At 41.7% G+C, this 27,264-nt stretch overlaps 1 protein-coding gene across 5 annotated transcripts in view; it reads left to right on the forward strand.

Annotated features, from left to right (window-relative positions):
- prepl (prolyl endopeptidase like) overlaps positions 1–27,264 on the forward strand; it is a 70,494-nt gene that overhangs the window by 1,656 nt on the left and 41,574 nt on the right. For 2 of the 5 annotated variants that reach the window (XM_048536237.2, XM_059648616.1), the window contains exons 2-5: positions 5,072–5,200; positions 15,077–15,140; positions 15,624–15,833; positions 23,697–23,823. In XM_048536237.2, the coding sequence (XP_048392194.1) occupies positions 5,072–5,200; positions 15,077–15,140; positions 15,624–15,833; positions 23,697–23,823 (530 nt within the window). Of the gene's footprint in view, positions 1–791; positions 1,054–5,071; positions 5,201–6,797; positions 6,839–6,865; positions 11,756–15,076; positions 15,141–15,623; positions 15,834–23,696; positions 23,824–27,264 lie in introns of those variants that run through there. The other 3 variants (XM_048536238.2, XM_048536239.2, XM_048536240.2) reach the window with 3 other exon arrangements.

A 27,264-nucleotide genomic window follows, 5' to 3' on the forward strand; every position in this document is an offset into this window, starting at 1 on the left:
AAACTAGACACAATCATCTAGGTAATTTTAATCAGAACACTTTACGATGTGAAGATGACTTCCTCCAGCTGTTTTGGCTATATGGTTTAACTTTCTGCAGATGCTTAAAAACAATGAACTCTGGAAAACCCCGTACACCGGAGCAATTTATAAAGAGATAAACGGACTTAACTTTTCAGATCCATGTCTTGTCATCAAAACTATAAAAAATTAGAGATTTAACAGTTCATTAATAAAGCAGATGATGAGACTGAGATACTGGGTCATGGGAAGGAAGTGACAGAAGAAATGGTTTGGAATGAGAGTGAAAAATTATAAAAAGGACGATGGGACAAAGGTAAAGTATGATAGTGAGAAGCCAAAAAAGAAATAAAACATGGTTATGGAGAAGCTGTATATTTCAGGAACGCAACACCTGTTCTGACAAAAGGAAGCAGTGACAGAGATTTGAAATAGTTAAACTCTGTATTCAGGCTGGTACATTCTAAGATTTCTGATGACAAGATGTCGCCCTTTTGTTTTAAGATTCCATTGACTTCATTAGAACAACGTTGGTGAGTGAATGGAGAATGGTAAGAGTGGGACGTGAAGTAGCAAATGACTCAGTGTTACAGTTGAACTCTGAAGACAGCTATTCAACAAAGCCTGGTCACTCAATCTGCATTTGAACTTTCTGAAGGGCTCAACATTTTGCTCCCTTTGTTGACTAGTGCTCTGTATTGGTTGAGTATGGTGAATATCATGTTTTATGATACCTGCATCTTATTTTCAAATATTTTCTGATTGTCTAGATGCAACATGTCTTAAGTGTTGACATAACCTATTGAGATGAATTTCTCGAACAATGGAAATTACCATCTTAAAATGACAGGAACTAAATTCTTCTGCAAGATGGATACTAAGCCCACACATTGGTCAGTTCAATGGTAAAGGAATCTCAACAAATCACTGCTTTCAGAACACCAGTTGGAAAAAATTGCACCTAGAAACTAGCTTTTGGTCTATCTGTCAATCAGGATACGTTCTAGGAAAATGTGCAGAGAATTACAAAAGGTATTTCTGTATGTTTTGCTGGCAATATTTTAGTGATGCGCAAATTCAGAGAAGGACAATAAATAAAATCTACACTCCTGCAATGTTGGGTTGTCATGAAGTATTCATTTTCAACAGTAGTAGTGCTAGGAAATGTAAATCAAGTCAACTCCTGAGATGCTGCTTGGCCTGCTGTGTTCATCCAGCCTCACATTTTATTATCTCAACTTCTTTCTGTGCTATCTTTACATGTAATAGGATTCATCCTTTGAGGCAAAGTTGAAAACGTAAGATGCACGCTTGGTCTCTCGGCCAAAAAAAAACTATAGCGCTGTCTTGGACTTTTAATTCACTGGCACCACACATACCTAATTTTTCCAACAAAGCATTGTTATAAAAAAAGCTCAAGGAAAGATATTCCATATGCATGGCAGAAGAACCATAAGCTCGTGGTTGAACCACTGAAGCTTTTTCAGCAGAAACCTATATCCTACTGCACTACAATCCACAGCAAAACACAAACTGGCAAGTCAAAGAGCTAGAAGTAGGCATGTTGAAAGCTATCAAACTAGTTGCATCTGGATCCAAATGTCTATCACAGCATTTCAACATACGACATCCAATATGAGCAGTCATTCTCACCTCTCCTTTGGGCAGCTCTTTTGTCCAAATTTAAATCAAAACTACAATGAGTCAGGAGCGTTGTGGCCCTAACAGAACCCAAACTGAACATAGTGAGCAGGTATAATGGGAACTGCAGATGCTGGAGAACTGCACCTCCCAGTCGCAAACCATTTCCACTCCCCTCCCATTCTTTAGATGACATGTCCGTCATGGGCCTCCTGCAGTGCCACAATGATGCCACCCAAAGGTTGCAGGAACAGCAACTCATATTCCGCTTGGGAACCCTGCAGCCCAATGGTATCAATGTGGACTTCACCAGCTTCAAAATCTCCCCTTCCCCCACCGCATCCCAAAACCAGCCCAGTTCGTCCCCTCCCCCCACTGCACCACACAACCAGCCCAGCTCTTCCCCTCCCCCCACTGCACCACACAACCAGCCCAGCTCTTCCCCTCCACCCACTGCATCCCAAAACCAGTCCAACCTGTCTCTGCCTCCCTAACCTGTTCTTCCTCTCACCCATCCCTTCCTCCCACCCCAAGCCGCACCCCCATCTCCTACCTACTAACCTCATCCCACCTCCTTGACCTGTCCGTCTTCCCTGGACTGACCTATCCCCTCCCTACCTCCCCACCTATACTCTCCTCTCGACCTATCTTCTTTTCTCTCCATCTTCGGTTCGCCTCCCCCTCTCTCCCTATTTATTCCAGAACCCTCACCCCATCCCCCTCTCTGATGAAGGGTCTAGGCCCGAAACGTCAGCTTTTGTGCTCCTGAGATGCTGCTGGGCCTGCTGTGTTCATCCAGCCTCATATTTCATTATAGTGAGCAGGTAGTTGCAGAGCAGAGTTGCTTGATAACATTGTTGATGACCCCTTCTGCTATTTTACAGATGATCAAGGTAGACTGATGAGATAGTAATTGGTTAGGATGCATTTACCTGCATTTTGTGTACAGAACATAACTGGTCAATTGTTCACATTATTGAATAGATGGCGGCGTTGTAATGGTACTGGAATAGCTCAGCAAGGGGTGTGGCAAGTTCTGGAGCACGTGTCTTCAGTTCTATTGCCAGAAACGTGGAGGACTCAGCCTGTTGAGCCCATCTGTGATGCTGGGGATGTCAGGAGGATGCTGAGATGGATCATCTACTCAACATCTCTAGATGAAGATAGTTGTAAATGCTCCAGCTTTATCTTTTGCACAGATATGTTGTGCTCTCCCATCATTGAGATTTAACCTCCTCTTGGAGTGAGTTTTTAATTGTATGCCACTATTCACAACTGGATATTCAGAACTGTGAAGCACAGATCTGATCCTTTGGTTGTGGAATTGCTTAGCCCCATCTCTGTCTTGATGTTTATGCTTTATAGCATGCAAGTTGTCCTGTGTTTTAGCTTCATTAAGTTGACATTTCATTTTCAGGTCTGCCTGGTGTTGCTCCCACATGCCCTTATACACATTTCATTAAACAATGTTGATTCCCCAGTTTGATGGTAATGATAGAGTTGGGTTACGCTAGGACACAAACTTGCAGATTATTTTTGGGTAAATTTCTTCTGATGATGGCCCACAGCACGTCATGGATGCCTAGCCCTGAGTTGCCTGTTGAGCCCATTTAGCACAGTGAATGTGCCACACATCACAGTGGAGGATATTCTTAATGTGACGATCTGGATTTTGACTCTGCAGGAAGTGTCAGGTGGTCACTCTTACCAGTACTGTGATGGACTGACGCAGTTATGTTTTTTTTTCCCCTCTTGTTGATTCCCTCCCTACCTGCCCCAGACCCAGTCGAGCAGCTATGCCCTTTAGGACTTGATCAACTTAGTTAGTAGTGGTGCTGCAAAGAAGATCCCCTCCTACAAAAATAAGCTTGAATAATGAATGCGTGGAGCAGTCCCCAGACAGTGACCAGCAGCAGTAATCACATGCAAATTAACACGTACAGTGCTTAAAGTCTAAATCTCTGGAAAAGTTTAACCATCATAAGATCTGAAAAGATCGACAAAACACTTGCATGTAATATAAATTTGTGGACTCTTGAATTCTTAAATTTTTTGATTATTGTTTCAATGCAATTAGCTTCGCAGTAACCCTAATTTATACTATTTTCACCCTTTGTCATTGTAATTTTGTCTTGGAGACAAAACAGAATGTTCTATTACTTCTTTAAGGACTAGATATGCTAATAAGCAAAAGACCAAGGTGAAATTGCATAACTAAATGCTATGTGTAGTCTAGCAGATATGTGCAAGAAACAAGTTGCACCCCCAATTACCTGTGACACTAAGTTGTAGTTTGTATTCTCAAATAACCCTGTATGAGTTTGCAAGTAAGGTTGTTGACTTGGTCACTGAGCTGGCTGGTCATAGTTCAGACGTTTCATCACCATGCTAGGTAATATCATCAGTGCGGCTTCCAATGAAGCGAAGTAGTTCTGCTCCGCTTAGAATTAATATGTTCTGGCCTGAGGTGTTTTGTGTAATTTCCGGTTCTTTTTTGCAAGGATTTGTGTATGGGGTCTAATTTGACAGATTTGTTGTTTGTATTATGGGTGGAGAACCAGGCCTCTAGGAATTCCAGTGCGTGTCTATGGTTGCCTTGACCTAGGATGTTCACATCATACCAGTTAAATTGATGACCTTTGTTGTCTAAGTGCACTGAAGAACCTTAAAGTTTGCATGTAAACTGACTCCAAGTAACTTAACAATGACAAAAATATAACACTATCCATCCATGGGAGCTTACTGTTCCTGTGTCCTTTTCGCTCCAGCAATGTTATTACTTACAACTTCAAAATATGGAGTCTCATCCAAGTTGACGTGCATCTTCCACCAGCAGATTAGAAAAGTTTTAAAACAAAATACCTTGTCACATTGAAAAAGAAGTAGAAAAACTAAAAATGGTTGCAGTACTTTGTGAAGAAAACTTGTGTTGACAGGTAAAATTTATTGATTGATAGTACCCAACTTGAATGTTGCTGCAAGGGAGATATGCTCCCAAAACATTGTTGAACAGGGAAAAACAACACAAGAAGTCAAAATTTAAATGATCAAATCAATGTGATCATCTGAAATTTGGCATCCTCACATTCATCCTGGTGAGTGCAAGGTGATAAGTAATGTCAATATATGTCTTTCAATAGACAGTTTATTTTTGTTTATTAAGAACATATCTTAGAACAATTCTTAGTTTTTGAAACTGTCCTAATTGTACATTCTATATGCATTTAATAGACAAAATGCTTTAAAATACGATCTTCACTTCCAGCATATAATCAATAATTCAGAAAGTATTGAACTCACCCAGATGTGAAAAATTGATATATAGTTATAAAATATTGTCATTGTAAATGTTAAATTATTTTGGAAGGATCACATTGAATGATTGATATGCATTTTTGTGTCTGTCAAGGAACTTTTGAATGCTGAACTAAAATATTATAAATCTAAATCGCACAAGTACAGAAAACTACAAGACTGGTTTAAAAAGAAATTGGAAAAAGTGTGCAACCTATATGTTTCTAACAGTTACAGTCCTGTGGTAAGTAAAAGTTTAATACAGCATAATAATGAAAATAGAGCATTATAAATGATTTTACAGCTTTTGTTATGATCGCTGTTATGATGTTTTTACTGAACAAGTCAGATGCCAGACAGGAATGTGCTTTGTTAAAACCAAAACACATAAAATTACATAGTGGTCTCCTGCTGAAACATACACAGTGTAGTAGATTTTGCTATAAGAGCAAAAGAGAAATGTATTACAAAAGAAACGAATAATAGAACAATCCAAATGATGTACTTATAATAGAGTGTCAAAGGGTTTAAACACGCTGTAAAAGTATAATCCCAGTACTTCCAAAACACTCCTTTATAAAATGAAAAGGAACAAAATAGCTTTTTTGTAGTGCTCAAAACACTACACTTGGTACAGTTCCCATACGTGCCACTCGTAATACTCACATCAAAATCCCTGTATCTAATGTCTTGGTGGGTTTAAGTCCACTATTAGACTGAAAGCAATAGCTTCTTCTGCATCTACCACGCGCATGAAGTACATTGTATTCAGCTAAAGCAGCTAATGGCTAGTTCCATATTTTTATCTGAGCACTTCTGGTTGTGGGAGTGACACTAACTTTTCGGCCCAAGGTAATCTGCTTGCTAAATCTCTCATTCCTCTCTCAAGAGCACAACTGTCGACAGCCTCCTGTTCAAAGGTCTTTCCAGGACTAATGCTACCAAAGTTAACAGTGAAACTAAAATTCTGTCAGTTATGGGTGTTTCTCTTCAGTTTAAAGTAATAAAAATCCAGAATCTTCTAATAGACCCTTAAGGCCCCATTAAGTGCTGCATCACAAATATTCCATTAGTTCACAAACCTGTTCACTCTTAAGCTAGGCTTTAAATTGTTTTGTAATGAAATCACAATTGTTCTAGATGTTCTTAAAACCACAAAAACTCAGACCCAACCTCACCTCAAATATCATTAAATATTGTATTCGCAAATTATGCATTTAACATCACTTTTTACAAAAACGGACTGTCAACACCAGTCCTTGCACAGTATATTGTCAAAGTAGCTACTCTTAATGTATGAGCTTTGGATATTAAACCATTACTTATCAGATTAGATTCCCTACAATGTGGAAACAGGCCCTTCAGCCCAACAAGTCCACACTGCCCCTTGGAGCATCCCACCCAGACTCATCCCCCTATAACCCACACACCCCTGAACTCTATGGGCAGTTTAGCATGGCCAATCCACCTAGCCTGCACATCTTTGGACTGCAGGAGGAAACCGGAGCACCCGGAGGAAACCCACGCTGACACGGGGAGTATGTGCAAATTCCGCACAGACAGTTGCCCGAGGCTGGAATTGAACCCAGGTCCCTGGCACTGTGAGGTTGCAGTGCTAACCATTGAGCCACATGAAAAGCGTCAGACATAAAGTTTATGCCTCAAAATTTAGAAATGTTCAAGTGAAATAATATATGTGCACCAAAATATAACACATGAAATGCACATTTGTCAACTAAACTATTGGAAATATCTTCAGGAATTTATTTCCCGCGGGCTCTGAAACATTTCATGCAAAAATGAGGACATTTTGCACATTCATTTTTATTCTTGTATTACAGATTTTTCAACTGGAATTTATGCCCCCCGGGAGGCTTGTGAGGTTAACAAATATCTGCCATGATCACAGTATTTCATTAATTATTCATTTTCGGTCTTCGGTATTGTTGACTTGTGGGCATATCATGGTTATGAGCAACTAACTCCTTTTACATAAATTGATACATCCCTTCTAACTTTAGATATAGGAGTTTTTTAAAAGTGAGACATTGTTTATAGGAGGTCCTTAGGAATATGTCAACTGTCAACTTTCAAGTTTATAACTCCTCAGTCAAATTTTCTCCCAACAACCTGAATAATATACAGTCTTATGAATTGAGATTCTAGAATACTTTTATTCCTCAGCTATTTATGAGGTAAATATTTTTGAATTAAGTTTCATAATTTTCTCTGGAGGGGTGTGAGAGAAACAGAAATCCAGCAGGAATTAGTGTAACCCTTCACAACAGGAACCATAGCAATCTAGCCCTTTAGTTGCATGAGAAGTCCTGCGTTATTAGCCTAGTGGCAGCAGTCCCCCCACCCCAGACACCCAGCAATTATTTCAGAAAATGGAAGGGACTATTGCAGTTTCTTGGCTATCGGCTGATGTCAGTTAACATCATTAGTCAACTAATTAATATGAGACCAGTGCAATTCAATGAAAATGGACCCTGAATCACAAAGGAATGGCTTGTTGAGAGCCATCAGCGCTCCTGTGACCCACACCCTGAGATCTTCATTCCACCCTTTGGCCTGGAGTCCCACTATAATCTTGGATCTTTGATGCTAGCAGTATAGCTCCTGGTGGAACTGGCAGATACTAATGAGCTTCCATCCTCTGAGTAGACTTCGGTTGCCAAGGACCTGAATCCCAGGGAAGATCTTCCTGGCCACCAATGTGCCAGAAGATGTCCAGAAGTTATCATGGAATTGATGTGATTGCTTTAATTCTGTGGCCAATAGAGGAAACCTCGTCAGACTGATTAAATGTAACTTTTAGTACAAATAGACAAATACTTGGAGAGCCCAGAAGGTGAAAGTGCCATCCCTACCCGAAACGTCAGGTCTAGGTGACCTTCTAAGCTGTGCAACCAAATGTACCTCATGCCTAAATCCAGGGCCATTTGCCCAGCTTTTGCCTGGTTGCCAATTTAGCCATGAAAGGTACAGTAGTTTAATTGGCATTTTGCGTTAATATAGCATGTTTAAAACAGAAAAACATCAAACGTAATTCAAACAAGCAAATTTGGTGAGTTTTAGAAAATTTTCAGAGGGTTAGCCAAAACTTTAGTCAGAAGGGTTGGCTTTAGCAAAGGACAAATGTGTAGAAGAGAAGTAGAGAGGTGGATAGATTTAAGGAAGAAAGCAAAGAGCATAAAACAATGGTGCGGCCACTAGTGGTGAGATGTTGGGAAAAATAATGTACAAAGGTGCAAGGTTGAGGAATTGTAATTAAGGAAGAGTTTTGTAGGGCAGTAGGAGATTGCTGGGATAAAGAGATAACAGTACTCTTCAACATTATAAATGTAATGTTCAGGATTTTTCTTAGAAGGGACATGGCAGACAGGAGACAAACAAGGCAAAGAGGAATCAACTAGAGAGCAGGACTCTTTCTCAAACTGTTTCAAGTTGCAACAATGCTTCCAAGTGCTTGGACTGCATCCTATCGTGCGATTCTCACCTCACTATATCTGTAATCATAGCTAGGAGCGTTGTATTTTTGTGCTGATGTAAAGGTGTTGGCTAAATCCTTACCTCCCCAAACACAGCTAAATCCCGTAACTTGCTATATAAAATAGGCTTTGTACGCCAACACAAAATGTTATCAAATCCAGGTTACCCTACCATGTTATTGACAAACCACAGTTTATGATCCGAACTGATGCTAATACTGAAAATCTAGGATCTCAGGGTCATACCTGGTTTGATACACCACGAGTTTAATTTCCCTTTTTGTTTATTGTGGTGATCAGTCACAGAACATATTCATAAGAGGCTACCAATTTAAGAAAATACATAAGCACTTCTTGTGCACAAAGTTAAAAATAGAAAGAAAGAGCCAAACGTTTTACCCTTAATGAAAACCTTACACCCTTGTCTTTACAGTCATGTAGTTAAACAAGGAGCTTTAATCAGTTTTTTTGACAATTATCTGTATTCACTCCAAGCTTTTTCTTTTCTTAATGTCTCTTCCTGAGTTTTCTCTTACTGACTTCTAAGCCATTCAGGATTTTTATTTTTTGCTTTGACAGTTTTAACAACTGCTAAACGAACAGCGCATCAGTTAGAACATAGAACATAGAACAATACAGCACAGAACAGGCCCTTCGGCCCTCAATGTTGCACTGACCTGTGAACTAATCTAAGCAAATCCCCCTACACTATGCCATCATCATCCAATATGCTTATCCAAGGACTGTTTAAATGCCCCTAATGTGGCTGAGTTAACTACATTGGCAGGCAGGGCATACCATGCCCTTACCACTCTCTGAGTAAAGAACCTGCCTCTGACATCTGTCTTAAATCTATCACTCCTCAATTTGCAGCTATGCCCCCTCGTACAAGCCAATGTTATCATCCTAGGAAAAGGACTCTCACTGTCCACCCTATCTAATCCTCTGATCATCTTGTATGTCTGTCCAAATGAATCTACATATTGTCTGACTGCCCCTGGACCATTGTAACTTTCAACATTACTGTTCTTTTCTCTCTTCTACCCTTCCATTTTTGCTCATGCTCTCAACCACCCACTTTAGAGTTTTAATGTATGCAAACAATCCAACCCTCCACACACTCTTTCAGAATGTATCTAAAATGAAACTTTTTTTTTAAAAAATTCTCTCTGTTCTTAATGCGCAATACTGAAATACAGATCTAGATTGGTAAAAAGCCCCAGGAGGCACCATAAGAGAAAGGACTGGCCTGTGATCTTGGACTCAGAGTTGGAGGCATATAGTGATTATAATGAGGTTAGCCATGTGGAACTCATAGAATATGAGTTCCCTGATTGGGGCTGTTAGCCTGGTCCAATCGGAGAGCCCTGGCTGACCAGATATAAGCAGGAGTGTCAGAGGTTCTGTTCACTCTGAGAGCTGGATTTGAAGGAGCTGCATCAGTGATAAGGGTGGCTTGGTGACAGGATACCAGCTTCTGTTGAGTTATTTCAGTGGTGATAAGAGTAAAGCACATTCCTAAAGAAACTTGCTCGCAACAGTCACCTTTGAGTGGAGGTAAGCATTTATATGCCTTTATTTTGGAAGCTTGACTTGTTTGATCCTGCCATCAAAGACTGGGCCCAGTGTGTAGAAAGAATGTGTTTTTTTTTTCTGGGCAAATAACATTGGGGCAGATGAAAAGCAATGATTTATTTTCTTGATAGCTTGTCGACTCACTGCTATTTGGAGCCTAGCTTTTTCTGAAGCATCAGATACTGAAACCTTTCAACTGTTGATGGATTTGCTTAGGAAATGTTATGACCCCAAATCTCCTCTAATTTTGAGACACTATCATTTTTTGCAATTGCATGTCAAGAATCAGTGGAATCCCTATTGGGATTTTTTGAGTAGGTTAAAACAACTGGCGGGGGCATGTGACTTTGGTTTAACCCTTAATAAGATGCTGAGACCATTTGGTGTGTGGGATTAATGATGTAAGCATGCAGAAGTGCCTACTAACTGAAGCCCAACTGGACTTCAAACCGGCACGACAGCTTTATGACAAAAAATGTAGCAAGTAGAGCATTTGAGGTGCAGGGTATTCCATTGGAAGTGGACACCCTTGTCAGTTCAGCTGAGTTTTGTCAGTTCAGGTAGGACACCACTTGAGTGGAGGCTATCACTTGAGGGAAGGCACTTGCATAGCCTCTGTCATGACATACCCTGAACAGGGGGAATCTAGGCCAGGTCACAGCAAAACCCCAAAACAAAACTAAGCCTCAGCCAAACAGTGTAAACTTTCTTCAGGATCCAAGCCAGCAAGCCATTGTAGTTGCTGACAGTGTGGGACTTGCAACAGCAAAGGAGTCCTACCAGACCTAAATTAAGTAAGAGAACTGATAGGCCGGTATCCAGGAGAGCGCGCATGATGGAACATCCACCTACATCTAGTTTACAACAGTTAAATTGCTTAGCAACATCCACATCAGAACCAAACCGAATAAACACCTGATTTAAATGGTCATCAGTTCCAGGGAGATCGTTACCGGCACAGCAATTTGTGATCGCAGAAACAGTCTCTAACAAAATTCGATCTTGACTTCAACACTTAAGTTTGTGCAAGATCTTAGCTAGACTGAGAACCTATACTGGGTAACCTGTACAAATTAAGGGTACAACTTCGGTTCCGGTCTCTTACGAGAAGCATTTGGTTCAGTTACTACAGCTTGTAATAAAAGGCTCAGGCCCAAGCTTGATGTGGTAAAATTGAGATTCACCTAGATTGGCTGAACATTTGAGATAACAAGGTGTAGCGCAGGATGAACACAGCAGGCCAAGCAGCATCATAGGAGCAGGACAGCTGACGTTTCGGGCTGAGACCCTTCTTCATAACTCTTTGTTTGATTAGAAAATGGTTGCCTGAGTGAAGCCCTAATTAAGTACCCAGAATTCTTTGAGAAGGTTTAGGGACTGTGAAAAGAGGCAAGGCCACCTGGCATGTTGACCAGGAAGAAATTCCACGTTTCTGCAAGGCTTACCCAGTGCCAGTTGCCTTACCGCCAAAAGTAGAGGCAGAAATCATTCAGGTGAATAACGAAGCAAACTTCAACCAGTCCCGTTTGTGGAGGCAGCACCGGTTGTACTGGCTTTGAAGTCCGACGGGCTGCTTCACCTTTGTGGGGATTTTAAACAAATGGTAAACTGTTTTTTCACAGCTGGATAACCAGCCAACCCCTCACATAGAGGATGTATACGCAAACTTTGCAAGGAGCTGTCCTTCACAAACCTGGACACAAGCCATGCATACTTGCAATTGCACTTAGGTGAGGACTTCCAGAATTATGCTACAATTAATATCCATAAGGGTTTGTACCAATTTGTAGAGTGCCATTTGGGGTATCGTCAGCCTGTGCAGTTTTGCAGCAGACAATGGCAGACATTTTGCAAGGTCTACCCCAGGTCGCCATTTATTGAGATGACATGTAATAACAGGGGCAACTATTAAAGAGCACTTGGAAAACTTGGACAAAGTCCTACAATTCTCCCAGGAGGGTGTATGGCTAAGAAGTGAAAAATCTGTGTTCCAGGCTGCCCAAGTGACCTACTTGTGCTACAGAGTCGACAAGACCAGGTTACACCGGTTTAAAGATAAAATGGGGGCAATCAAAGGGGCCCCGCTTCCCACGTCTGTACTGCAGCTTAGGTCTTTCCTTGGGTTGGTGAATTATTATGGAAAATTCATACATAACCTGGCCTCCATCCTGGCACCATTGCATCAACTCCTAATAAAGGATTAGCCTTTATTAGGAGTTGCCAAGCCATAGCTTTCGGGGAAGTGAAGGTGTTGGCACACTATGATCCCAAGTGAGATCTGGTATTAACATGCGATGCCCCCCTCATATGGCATCTGGGTAGTGTTAGTTCATAGATGGCCCTGTAGAGGGGAATGCCCAGTCTGCATCAAAGACTTTGGGAAATGCAGAGCACATATAGACCCAGATTAGGTGGGAAGATATGGCGGTCATATTTGGAGTCAGAATCAAAATCAGAAGTTGCCGGCAAAGCTCAGCAGGTCTGGCAGCATCTGTGAAGAGAAAATCGAGTTAAAGTTTCGGGTCCAGTGACCCTTCCTCAACTTCCTCTCTGGAAGAGTTGGTCACAGATAACAGGCCATCGGTTACCAACAGAGAATTTGAATGTTTTCTAAAGAATTCAACATATAAGGTAGCTCCATACCATCCATCATCCAAAGATCTGACAGAAAGAGCACTCCAGACTTTGAAGGCAGTCTTAAAGAAACAGCCTATGGCTTCACTAGATACCAAACAGTCCTGGTTCCTATTTGATTACAGTATCAGCCCTCGTGCAACAACAGGAATAGCTCTAGCAGAGTTGCTAATGGGGAGAAGACTCCACTCCAAGTTAAATCTAATCTTCCTGGACCTGGAGAGGATGGTGGAACAGCATCAGGAACACCAGAGCCAAACACCAGATTCTGCCAAACGAGAGACACAGTTTACTATAGAAACAAAATTTGATGTAGGAACCAGCAAAATGGCCCTGCATGGGTAAGAGGCATGCTTGACATGAAGTCAGGACCAGTGAGCTATAAAGTTTGGATAGGTGTGACGGCCCTGAACAAGGACTAAGACCACATGAAAGCCACAGATTCATAAACAGTGCAGGAGCAAAATGTGATCAGATCTTGGAACGGTGGGAAGGGCTGGCAGAACCCATGGGTCCTCCCTATCCATCAAACATTGAAGAAACCTCAGATCTGAGATGCACATGGCAGATCTCACCTCTTCGACACCTTTGCCACAGGAAGAAGAGAGCGAGTTTCTCCTGAAATACTCCCGGCACTTGAGATGAGCTCCTGTGCTTTACGAACTGTCCATATCTGATCCAGAGGAGGAGGAACCTGACCAGGTGCTAAAATACCCCAGGAGGCGCTGCAAGAAAAAGACCAGCCTATGTCCTCAGACTCAGGGGCGACAGATATGTTGGTTTCAACAAGGTCAGGCAGGTGGTCATCACAGAACATGTATTCCCTAATTGGGGGTGTTGATCTGGTCCAACCGGGGTGCCATGGCTGACAGATATGAACAGAAGTGTCAGAAGTTCTGTTCACTCTGAGAGATGCATCTGAGGAAGCTAGACCAGTGTCGAGGACCTCCCACATATAAATAAAGCATGATGGCCGATTGTGGAGCTATAACATAGATTTACATCATTCTACCACTTCAGGACTCAAGTTTTTAAACTATAATAATATACTAGGATTTTTCATTAAAACAGAATTAGTTCCAGTGATGTTATATTTTCTGCGAAGCATCATATACCAAACTCTGAACTGCAGTGTCTTGTCATCTCATTTTGGATCATATTTAACTGATTATATATGGCTGCATTTGTTTGTCTTCTTCCTTTTGTGTAATAAACTTAGTTTTTTTTGTTAAAGAACATCTGCAGCCTTATGTGAACATGTTTTACAGACTAACTACCGCATTAGCCGACCCCAAAAATTAAGCATTTGATGTATTAAGTCTGGTTTTGTTTTTGGATCTGCCTTGACTAGTATTGCCATCATTTGGGATCATAACAACGTGATGAAGATATGTCCAGAATGCTGTAGGGCTTGAGTTCCAGCAGCACCCAGCAGCTGTGAAGGAATGGTGATTTATTAGCAAATCAAAATTGTGTGCGATTTAAAAGGAGCATCCATGTGGTGTTCACAGCCATGGGCTGCACTTTTTCTTCTGGGTTGTTGAGTTTGAATGGTGCTATAATGAAGCCTCAGCAGTTTCCTTCACTGCATTGTGTAAATGGTACACATGGCAACCACAGTGTTCCAGAAAAAGTTAATGTTTAAAGCATCCAATCCCCTCACCACCAATATTCAGTAGCAGCAGTGCATACTATCTACAAGATGCACTGCAGAAATTCACCAGAGATCTTCAGAGAGGACCTTCCAAACCCACGACTACTTCCACCTAGAAGGACAGCAGATATATGGGAACACCGCTACCTTCAAGTTCTCCTCGAGGCCACTCACCATCATGACTTGGAAATACATCGCTGTTCTTTTACTATCGCTGGGTCAAAATACTGGAATTCTCTCCCTAAGGGCATTGTGGGTCAACCCACAGCAGGTGAGCCTCAGCAGTTCACCACCTTCTTAAGGGTAACTAGTGAGGGGCAATAAATGCTGGCTAGCTAGCAATGCCCACATCCCACAAGTGAATAAATTTTTTAAAAAACGTCAGCAGGTATCAGTCGAGTGGGTGGTTTGTCTTGAATGTTGTTGAGTTTCTTTAAGTGTTGTTGGAATGCACAAATCCAGGCAAATGAGGTGTGCTCATCAGTTCCTGACTCATACCTTGTGAATGGTTTGACTAGGGTATCAGGAAGCAGCTATAGTATTTATTATAGCTGCTGCAGTCACGTTTGTAGTCAAAGTCATTCGTTCAGTCTTAATCTTTTTTTCTAACCTATGAGAAGTTATTATTCATGTTCTTTTTAGCTCATTCTTCTGTGGTAGCGGAGGGACTGAGCAAACAGAGCTTATGATTATATGATTAATAGTAGATATGTTTTATGTTTACCATGTTGACATGATAACCTTTGTTTAATTGTTTCTGCAGATACAAATGAAAGACTTTGAGTATTTTGAAGAAGGTGGCTGTATTTATAGAAGACGTCAGAATGGTGAGTCTTTAATAATCAACATTGAAACCACACCTGAATAGAACCCAAGTGAAGCCACTCAAACACTGATACAAGAAGAACTTTTTCACCTCAAGGATATTGGTTTAAATGTGTCAATGAGTTTAATCACTGACAACTTTCTTATGGCACATGAGGACGATTCATTAAGTGGTGCTGCAACAATCTGAAACTTGTGAACCACTCTTGGTGCATACAAAAAGAATAATTAAATCTCACCAGTCAATGACAATAAATTTTAACACTGCAATTCAATTTATTTTGTTCTTGATAGACTGTAAAAATCTTCTCCTCTCCTAAAAACACAGTTTTGTTTAAGTGCTGCTCCAGAAGTGACTTATTCCCATTATGTTAATACATCCAGTTATTTGCATAGCAATGAATTCTGTGATATTGATTCAAAATTAAATACTTCAAATGTTTTATTTTGCACTCTATAGTGTGAAACATTATTTATCTCCAAAGGTGATCAAATTCCTGAACTTGTCTTATCCTTGGATCAGCTGCAGTTCCTTCAAACAACAGAAGCTCAATTTCAACATATCAGAGTCTCACCAAATCAGAAGTATTTGGCTTCAAGTATACGTACTTCATCGGATGAGTCTACTTGTGTTGTAGTCAAACTTGTTCCTAAGCCAGAAGTAGTGCATGTTTTGCCAAGAACATTTAGTTTTGGTGAGTCCAACACATTGCATCATGGCTTCATACTTACAATGTTTTCCTCAATTTATCTGTTTTGTTCTGCTCTGTGGATGAGACAGTGTTTGCGGAATCATTTCTATGTGCAGTAAGTCAGATGAGGGTTACAGATTTTGAGGCACTATTCAAAAGACAAAGTTTTCTGTTTTGTCGCTACAATATTCCCACCTTGTCCAATACCAGTAAATTCATATCAACTGATCATTCATTCATTTGCCAATAGCTCCAAAAGACAGTTCCTGAATTTCATTCTGGAATGATGGCCTGGGTTTTCAGAATCAAGACAGTCTGGGGACCTCCCAAAGTGATAGAAGGGACCCACATCGGATATCCCAAGTTTCATCCCCATTTCTGACAGATCCTTTGTCTCTAGAGAAGGAATGGCGACAGGATGTGACTCTGTCAGGAAGATCAAAACATAACAAGGCCATTTGAAATCAGCACTAAGTTCAAACTGACCCCATCTTTGCTTTGCAGGAACAAAATCTTTATCCTGCAGTGTAGGCGTTAGATATTTAGAAAAACTGTAAATGCCCTTGAGGGAAAAATTGGATTTGTAGAACTGTCAAGTTATTTAAATAACCAGCCCATTGCAAATTGGGGGGGAAAATGCATGCCTGTATCTATGAAATCTTTTTAAAAATGCGTTCTGAAAGTTTCAGGAATTGTATGTTGACATCAATGTTCCTTCAAAGCTGCTGCCAGCATCTCTTTACGCGGCCACATGACACACCATTGACAACATTGACTCCTGGTTGTGGAATCATAGAATCCCCACTGTGCGGAAGCACGTCATTTGGCCCGTGGTGTCCACCAAGACCCATCTCCCTGTAACCCTGCATTTCCCATGGCTAATCCATCTAACCTGCATATCACTTTGGGTAATTTTAGCATGGCTAATCCACCTAACCAAGAGTGGAATTGAATCCTTCTGTACCTGCATGCTTCTTTTCTATGATTCATTCATATGATATCCAAATCCCACTGCAGCCAAGCACTCTGCTGTTTCTCTCCATTTAGAAAGTAAGTTACCTCTTCATTCTTCCAGCCAAAGTGGATAACTTCACACTTATCCATGTTAAACTACATCTGCTAACTTTTGGCCAGTTCACCTAACCGATCCATATTGATTTGCAAACATTTTAATTTATTTATTGCAACTTATTTTGCCATCTATTTTGGTGTCCTCTGCAAGATGGCTGTCATACCTTCTATCCCTACATTGAAATCATTAATCTAGATTGTAAATAGTTTTTGAACCTGAGGTCCAAAGCTGTGGTTCCACCCCACTTGTTAGATCTTGCAACCCAGAAAAAGACCCATTTACTCCAAATGCTTTCTGTTGATTAGCTAATCCTCTGTCCAAGCTAATAAATTGCTCCTAACCCCATGCAATCTTATCTTGTACATTAAGCTTTTCTGTGGGATCTTGTCAAATGCATGTAAAATAGCAGTGTTATAAGTCTGAAAGACACCACTGCTGAGCACGGACCTTGGAAGTCTGTGCAGGCGAAACCAAAATTAGTGCAATCACTGGTTCACATAACATTCACTGCTGTAATTATATCATTATTAATGCTAGACTGTTTTCCTCAATTGATATTATTGTGGTGGGGAATTATAAATTCACATTTGTTTGGCATTTTAAACAAGTTATTATAGGATTAGCAGTTTTTTCATGTGGGATGATGAGTACAGATGTTTACCTAACGTAAGAACTAGGAGCAGGAGTAGGCCATCCGGCCCCTCGAGCCTGCCACGCCATTTAATAAGATCATGGCTGATCTTTTTGACACTCGGCTCCACTTACCCGCCCACTCACCTTAACCCTTAATTCCTTTACTGTTCAAAAATTTATCTAGCCTTGCCTTAAAAACATTCAGTGAGGTAGCTTCAACCATTTCATTGGGCAGGGAATTCCACAGATTCACAATCCTTTGGGTGAAGAAGTTCCTCCTGACCTCAGTCCTACATCTGCTTCCCTTTATTTTGAGGCTATGCCCTCTAGTCCTAGTTTCACCTGCTAACGGAAACAGCCTCCCTGCCTCCACCTTATCTATTCCCTTCATAATCTTACATGTTTCTGTAAGATCTCCCCTCATTCTTCTGAATTCCAATGAGTATCATCCCAGTCTACTCAGTTTCTCCTCATAATCCAACCCTCTCAACTCTGGAATCAACCGAGTGAATCTCCTCTGCACCCCTCCAGTGCTAGTATATCTCTTCTCGAGTAAAGAGATCAAAACTGCACACAGTACTCAAGGTGTGGCCTCACCAGGACCCTATACAGCTGCAGCATAGCCTCCCTGTTTTTAAAACTCCATCCCTCTAGCAATGGCAGACAAAATTCCATTTGTCTTTTTAATTACCTGCTGCACCTGCAATCCTACTTTTAGCGATTCATGCACAAGGACACCCAAGCCCCTCTGCACAGCAGCGTGCTGCAATTTTTTACCATTTAAAACATTTTGCTGGTGTTCCTACTAAAATGGATGACCTCAGAATTATCAACATTGTACTCCATCTGCCAGACCTTTGTCCACTCACTTAGGCTATCTGTATCCCTCCGCAGATATTCAGAGACTTCTGCACACTTTGCTCAACCACTCACCTGAGTGTCATCTGCAAATTTTGACACACCACACTTAATCCCCAACTCCAAATCATCTATGTAAGTTGTAAACAATTGCAGTCCCGACACTGAACCCTGAGGCACACCACTAGCCTCTGACCGCCAACCAGAAAAACACCCATTTACCCCCACTCTTTGCTTTCTACTAGTCCTCTATCCATGCCAATGCGTTACCTGTAATACCGTGCAACTTTATCTTATGTAGCAGCCTTTGGTGTGGCATCTTGTCAAATGCCTTCTGGAAATCCATATACATGCTATCCACGGTTCCCCATTGTCCACCATGCAAGTAATATCCTCAAAGAATTCCACCAAATTAGTTAAAGATGTCCTACCCTTCATGAACCCATGCTGGTTGTTCCCAATGGGACAATTTATATCCAGATGTCTTGCTATTTCTTCCTTAATGTTAGATTCAAGCATTTTCCCCACTACTGAAGTTAAGCTAACTGGCCTAGAGTTACCTGCTTTTTGTCTGCTTCCTTCTTTAAACAGTGGCGTCACATTGGCTGTTTTCCAATCTGTGGGAACCACCCCAGAGTCCAGTGAGTTTTGGTAAATAATTACTTGTGCATTTGCTATTTCCTCCATCACCTGTTTTCGTACCCTGGGATGCATTTCATCAGGGCCAGGAGACTTGTCTACGTTTAACCCCGTTAGCTTGCCCCGCACTGCCTCCTTAGTGATAATGATAGTCTCTAGGTCGCCTCCTGCTATAACCTTCTTCCCATTAGTTTTCAGCATGTTATTTGTGTCTTCCACTGTGAAGACCAACACAAAATAACTGTTTAAAGCCTCAGCTATTTCCTCATGCCCAGTTTTTAAATTGGCCTTCTCGTCCTCTAAAGGACCAATGTTTACCTTTGCCACTCTTTGACGATTTACATATTTATAAAAACTTTTGCTGCCTGTTTATATATTCTGAGCTGGTTTACTCTCATAATCTATCTTACTTTTCTTTATAACTTTGTTTTGTGGCTTTCTGTTGGCCTTTAAAGATTTCCCAGGCTACAAGTTTCCCACTACTCTTTGCATTATTGTATGTGTTTTTTTTTCAGTCTGATACTTTCCTTTGTTTCCTTAGACATCCATGGCTGGCCCTCTCTTTCCCTACAGTTCCTCCTTATCACTGGAATATACTTCTGCTGAGCACTGTGAAAAATCGTTTTGAAAGTCCTCCACTTTTCCTCAAGTGACCCACCATAAAGTTTTTGCTCCCTTTCTACCTTAGCTAACTCTTCCCTCATTCCTTCATAGTCTCCTTTGTTTAAGCACAGGACATAGGTACTGAATTTAACCTTCTCACGCTCCATCTGTATTTTAAATTCGACCATTCTATGATCACTCCTTCCGAGAGGATCCCTAACAGAGATCATTTATTATTCCTGTCACATTACACAGGACTAGATCTAAGATAGCTTGCTCCCTCGTAGGTTCCATTACATATTGTTCAAGGAAATTATCGCAGATGCATTCTATGAACCCCTCCTCAAGGCTGCCGTGACCGACCTGGTTTGACCAATTGATATGTAGATTAAAATCCCCCATGATAATCGCTGTACCATTTTTACATGCATTGGCTATTTCTATGTTTATTGCCTGCCCCACCACGATGTCATTATTTGGTGGCCTGTAGACCACACCTATCAGTGACTACTTCTCCCTGCTATTCCTAATTTCCACCCAAATGGATTCAATGTTTTGTTCAGTAGAACCTATATCATCTCTCACTACTGCCCTGATATCATCCTTAAAAATCAGAGCTACACCACCTCCCTAACCTTCCTGTCTGTCTTTCCGAACAGTTTGATACCCCTGGATATTTAACTCCCAGTCATGACCATCCTGTAACCATGTCTCTGTATAGGCCACTAAATCATACCCATTTGCCATGATTTGCACCGTCAACTCATCCACCTTGTTTCGAATGTGCTGAGCATTTAAATAAAGTGCCCTTATGCCAGTTCTTGCACCTTTTTTTTGGGTCCTATTACCTCCATTGCTAACAGCTGTTGCATTCTCCTTCCCTTTAACTTTTTTCCTAATTTTCAATGGAATTGAAGTTTCCTCGTCACCTGCTAACCTGCTGCTTTGCCTTACATTAATTGTTATTCTCCCTCTATGCTCACTTCTCCTTTCCCCCAAACTTACTAGCTTGAAGCCCTATTAACAACCCTATTTACCCTTTTCGCCAGAACACTGGACCTGGTCCTGTTCAGGTGGAGTCCATCCCAGCGGTATAGATCCCTGCTGTCCCAGATCTGATGCTCGTGCCCCATGAAAAGGAGACCCTCTTTCCACATCACTCGTTTAGCCATGTGTTTACTTCCCTGATCCTTACCTCCCTATGCCAATTTGCATGTGGCTCGGGCAGCAATCCAGAGATGATGACCCTTGAAGACCTGTTTTTTTAAAAATTTTGTTCTCAGCTTTTCATAATCCCAAAACAGATCTTCTTTCCTAGTCGTGCCTGCATGGACCACAACAACTGGACCCTCCCCCTCCCTCTCTAGTATCCTGTCAAGCTGGTCAGAGATGTCTCCCACCCTGGCACCAGGCAGGCAACACACCATGCAGGATTCTCTATCCTGCTCGCAAAGGATACTGTCTATCCCCCTGATGATGGAATCCCCTACAACTACAATCTGTTTTTTTGATCCCCCCTCTTGAATGGCCTCCTGGACCATGGTGCCATGGTCAGTTGACTCATCGTTCCTTCAGCCCTGTTCCTCATCCATGCAGGAAGCAAGTGCCTCATGCCTGTGGGACAATGTCAATGGATGTGGCTCCTGTGTTCCTGTCTGCACAGTGACACACTGCTATCCCTGCCCACCGATCGAATTGACATTCGTTAATCTACCAGCTGTGACTACCTCTTGGAACACAGCATCCAGGTATTTCTTTCCCTCCCGGATGTGCCGCAATGTTTGGAGTTTGGAGTTCGGACTCCAGCGCATCAATTTTGAGCCGGAGCTCCTCAAGCGGCCAACGCTTGCTGCAGATGTGGTCACTGCCGTTCTCAGTAGGATCAGCCAGCTCCCACATCATACAGCTACAACACATCATCTGTCCTGCCATCTCTACTTAGTTAATTATTGTAAAATTAGTTAGTTTTGTTTTAGTTTCGCAGTGTTCTCTGCATCAGTAAGTTTACTCCGTTATATACTCAAACAGACTCCGGTTTTGCCTTCTGACCTACTCCCAGAGGATTTGGTATCTAGGTGACCACCCCGAAAGATAACAAAGAGATGAGGGGAAAAAAATGCAAATAGCTTACCTGCTCACCACACTTAGTCGTTATTACTACGTTAGAGGAGGTGGAAGGGTGGGAGACACTATGCGTGTAGTGCCTCAGGTATTAGTTAACTCCCAAATTTATTGGGTGGAAGCCTATCCTCCCAGGCTGCCCTTAAGCTTCCTCCCAGAGTCCTGCCGCTGAAACAACTGAATTAATTTACTTCATGAGGAGTTAAGTACTTGAATAAATTTAAACTAATTGAATAGGTTTTAATGAACAGAAGATTATTTTTAAAAATTGAAGCCTATAATAGATATTTAAAGTTTTATTTTATTTCACCTCAGTGTGGCCACACACAAGTCACCTGTAGGCGGTCATCTAGGAGTGAGGAAATCTCAGGATAAAATACAGAAACATTTCTATTGGCCTAGATTACAAAAACATTTGGTGGAATTTTGCCGTCTCTATCATATGTGTCAAATGGTAGGAAAGCCACGGGCAGTAAAGAAACCAGTGACTTTGAAGCCAATTTCCACATTTGAAGAGCCTTTCACGGGGTTATGAATGATTGAATAGGTCTCTTCCCTTAAACCAAAAGTGGGAGACAGTATTTGCTAACCGTAATGGATGTGTCTACTGGATTTCTGGAGGCAATTCCATTATGAAATGTCAGGGCAAAAAAGGTTGTAGGGGATAACAAGGTGTAGAGCTGGATGAACACAGGTCAAGCAGCATCAGAGGAGCAGGAAGGCTGACATTCTGGGTTGTTTTGTTGAAATATTATGGACATAACACATAGACTCCTCAATGTGAGGCTATAAGAGAGAAAATTTTGGTGAAGAAGGTAGTTGCAAGTCTGTGGTGTGATAAATAATTGGATCTTAAAGAGTTGAGAAAAGCCAAGACGGGAAATGCCAAGATGGAACTTCTGAGTGGATTCCCACAATAAATCCTGTGAGTTTGACAAGGGATATTAAATAGCGGTTCACTGCCGTCTTTGTCAGAAGACATATCAGTTAAGCCAACATGTCAATGCATTGCTTCTTCATTTAGGCCCTCATTTTGAAGAAATGCATTATCACAAGACTGATAGAAGTACCAAATTTGATCTATGGCTGAAACAGAACACAAAAATATACGGTCATTGTGAAGTTCACTGTGCTGCAGTTTCTGTTCAGCCAGCAATATTGAGGTGCAGTTCTAGACTGAACTGGATCCAGATTCAACTGAGGCTATGGTCTAGTAGCATTATTTCTAGACTATTAATCCAGAGACCAAATAATGTCCCGGACACTTGGTTTCCAATCTTGCCATGGCGGAAGGTGGAATTTGAAGGCATCAAAAAAATCTGGGATTAAGAGTCTAATGATGAATATGAAACTCTTGCTGACTGTCAGGAAAGCCAATCAGGTTCACTAATATCCTTTAGGGAAACAAATCAGCTCTCCTTAATGATCTGGCCTACACGTGCCTCCAGAGCAACATGGTTGACATTCAACTGCCCTCTAGGGAATTAAGGATAGGCAATAAATATTGACCTAGCCAGCAATATCCAAATCCCATAAATGAATTGAAAAACACTCTTCTATGTGTTATGTTACCCTTTGAGATGTGAACCTTCACTTGGAGATCACACTTCTACATTTTTTTGCAATTTCATCTCCCCACAAAACACCACAAACCCTCAACCTCAGGTCAACATATCAATTCTGAGAAGGGTCACTGTAGTCAAAATGCTATTTTCTCTCCACAGATGCTGCCAGACCTGTTGAGTTTTTCCAGCAATTTCTGTTTTTTGTGTTTCAGATCCAGACTACTTGTGCAACATTTTGTGCTTCTGAGATTTCTGGTACCGTAACAGGTACAGCACCATACAGTTAAAATGTTTCATTCAGATTTAAATATGTGCTGACTTTGTAGTGTACATATTTACCTTTAAAATCAGGCAGCAACATGTTGTTTGTTACAGAATGGGGTACAGACAGTAGTCTGTTCTACACCAACTTAGAAAAACTTCATTCCCATCAAGCTTTGAAGCTTCTACTTGAAGGTGCAAGGACAACATCTGAGATGGTTTACAAAGAAAATGACCCAAGGTAATATTGGATACAACAAAGGAGTGTCAATCAGATTACTGTTAAGGTGACAAAACTTTCATCAGCCTTATTCATTCTATTTATTGTGTGTTTTCCATCTATATAAAATTTCTAGTATTTGCACATCTTTTCATGTAATGCAGCCTATTTGAACAAGTTAATAACTATTATGTATTAGAATTTTGTTCCTTAATTCCTAAAACAAAATCTCTACTGTTATGTGTGGTTCACTAGAACAATTCAAGGTAGACAGAAATTAATTAAAACAGTGAATATTTTATTGAGAGTACTCACAGCTCCACAGTTGGTTTTAGACGGTCCCTGTTGCTCCCACTTCTGGGTCACCTGACCCACTCTCGTAAAGGGGCAACACACACACAACTATACTATATACATAATACCCCTCCTCCCTTTATTTTAATATTCCCCTTTAACAGTCTTCATAAAAAATTTAACTATTATATAGGCACTTTGACTAACATATGTACGTGGTTCGGATGTTTTCCAAAAAAAATGGAAAAAGAAAACCATGCTGACTCCAAAACCTACCGCTTCCCCAGTAAAACTGGATAAACCACCATCTCCACCTTCTGTGGTTTACATTGATGCAAATAGGGGTGGTGGAAGGGTGGTGATTCCCAAAAGACTGTCTCCTCGTCTCAAGAATCTTTTCTGTCAGGAACCTTTTCGAGTGTAATCTGCCAGATTTCTGGAAGCTCCTGTTTTTCCACAGCTACATCCCTCTCTGACTGTTGTTACCCTGTAATGCTGCTGTTATCTCCTCCCTGGCTATGGAAAGCCATGGCTCGGAGGTGTATGACTTGGTTGAGTCCACTGGACCCATCTAGACTGGCTTGTTATTTTGAGAGGCTTTCCCCATTGGTGACGTGCGGCAACCAGCTGGTTCGCTTGTGTCCTCCAGACCAGCTTATCCATAGTCTGCATCGTATATAACAACTTCAGGTCAAAGTGAGTCAACGTTTCTGATCTTTTTAGGCCTTGCTTCACCTTCCAGTAAACCGCCCTGTGTCCCTGGGTCTATTTCGATGGTCATCCTTTTCCCAACAACCTATACAGGGTTTTAGCACAGTTGCCAAATCAAACACAAATTTGTCATGGTAATGTACAGGTCCCAAGAACAATTACAGTTGAGATACACATTCTATCGTATAGGAGTTTTCACGAAAGCCTACATCTTCTTGAGTGCTTTGTGTATTCATTCATCATCAATTACATAGTTCTATTGAATCTTAAAAAAAACTTGTATTTCTCCCTGTTTACTTAAAGCCTGTCCTTGCAAAATTTTTAGGGTTTCTTCTGGTTCTGTAAATGCTTAACTTCAGAGGTTCCAACACCCAAAATCTCGCTCAGGTTTAACACTGGACACCTTGCGAACCACTCAAAATTTGGTCCCTGGTCCTCTGGAATAAAGCTGGTGCTGATGTGGTAACAAACCGTAGCCACTTGTAGCAAAAGGTTTCCTGTGTGTCACTATTGTAAATAACGACTGGGACTCATTTGCAACCCCATCTAAAAGTAAGTCTGTGATAGATCAGTATTTGAGAATTTCTTTCCCCCAGCCAGTGCACTAAACAGACCCTCCATGCATGGAAGTGGAATCTGTTTTTAAGACTGGGACGTTTGGACTGGTCCGGTAACCAGTGGTTACTGACTCCAGCACCCCTACTTTAGGCCGGATAGTGTACAGTACTGGATGTGCTTTCAGGCTCCTTGGATGAGCCTCCTGCTTCAACCAAAGTTTAATTTCTACACCTTTTATTTCCCCCAGGGTTCCCGTGAAGACATCTACACCTATCCAAAGTCTCTTGCAACTCGTTTTTGAGTCCACCAGCCTATTAACCACACGTCAATATAACTTTAATTTCCATAACCAGGAGCATTTGAATAATGTAGGATAGTTGCCTTTTACAAGGTACACAGGCAGTTCAGCACACTGATCCCTTAGCCGTACTTTTACCAGTACATGACCCTTCAGTGGCACCACTTGTTCCATGTTTGTCCTTAGAGTAATCTCGGCAGTGCCTTTAACTTTTCCCTATATATTGATTCAGGAATTAGAGACACACATGCACCCCTTTCCATTTCCATCTTTACTGTCTTCACCTCTAATTTGAGAAGAACCCAGAAGTGATCAACTTTGATGCAAAATACCTTGTCAATACTTTGCATAGTTATCGGTATATCTTGTCTGTGATTTTCTCTGGTTGCACCAGACTCCGTAGAATCATGAAGATCTTGTTCCCGACTGAACTCAAGAAAACTGGTGCCATTGTTTTCAGCTGCTTGTTTGCCTTCACATCAGCATCATAACATTACCTTGTACAGCATCCAACGTTCTGTCTTTTCATCAAACAGTCCCATCTACTCCAAATTGGCCCACCATTCTGTTCTCCCGCCAGTGGAAAATTTTCTCACCTCAAGTTTAGTTGCTGTCCTCAGCCCAAGTCCCCTCAATGAACATTGTCACCAGTGGCCACTCCCTCACAGAATGTTAGTACGTTCCACCTGCAAACACTCTCCACAATGACTTTGGCAACATTCAAGTGAGTACTCTCTCCTTCACCCGTCGGCTGCAGGCTGAGTCCCATCATGACTGCCATTCTCCAGTCTGTGAGATAACAAAGTGTGGAGCTGGATGAACACAGCAGGCCAAGCAGCATCTCAGGAGCACAAAAGTTAATGTTTCGGGCCTAGACCCTTCATCAGAGAGGGGGATGGGGTGAGGGTTCTGGAATAAATAGGGAGAGAGGGGGAGGCGGACCGTAGATGGAGAGAAAACAAGATAGGTGAGGAGGTAGGGAGGGGATAGGTCCATCCAGGGAAGACTGACCGGTCAAGGAGGTGGGATGAGGTGGTAGGTAGGAAATGGAGGTGCGGCTTGAGGTGGGAGGAAGGGATGGGTGAGAGGAAGAACAGGTTAGGGAGGCAGAGACAGGCTGGGCTGGGTTTGGGATGCAGTGGGGGGAGGGGATGAGCTGGGCTGGTTGTGCAATGCAGTGGGGGGAGGGGACGAATTGGGCTGGTTTTGGGATGCGGTGGGGGAAGGGGAGATTTTGAAGCTGGTGAAGTCCACATGGATACCATTGGGTTCCAGGGTTTCCAAGCGGAATATGAGTTGCTGTTCCTGCAACCTTTGGGTGGCATCCTTGTGGCACTGCAGGAGGCCCATGATGGACACGTCATCTGAAGAATGGGATGGGGAGTTAAAATGGTTCGCGACTGGGAGGTGTAGTTGTTTGTTGCGAACCGAGCGGAGGTGTTCTGTAAAGCGGTCCTCAAGCCTCCGTTTGGTTTCCCCAATGTAGAGGAAGCCACACCAGGTACAATGGATACAGTATACCACATTGGCAGATGTGCAGGTGAACCTCTGCTTAATATGGAAAGTCAACTTGGGGCCTGGGATGGGGGTAAGGGAGGAGG

Source organism: Stegostoma tigrinum, chromosome 9 (assembly GCF_030684315.1).
Source record: "Stegostoma tigrinum isolate sSteTig4 chromosome 9, sSteTig4.hap1, whole genome shotgun sequence".
NCBI lineage: Eukaryota > Metazoa > Chordata > Chondrichthyes > Orectolobiformes > Stegostomatidae > Stegostoma > Stegostoma tigrinum.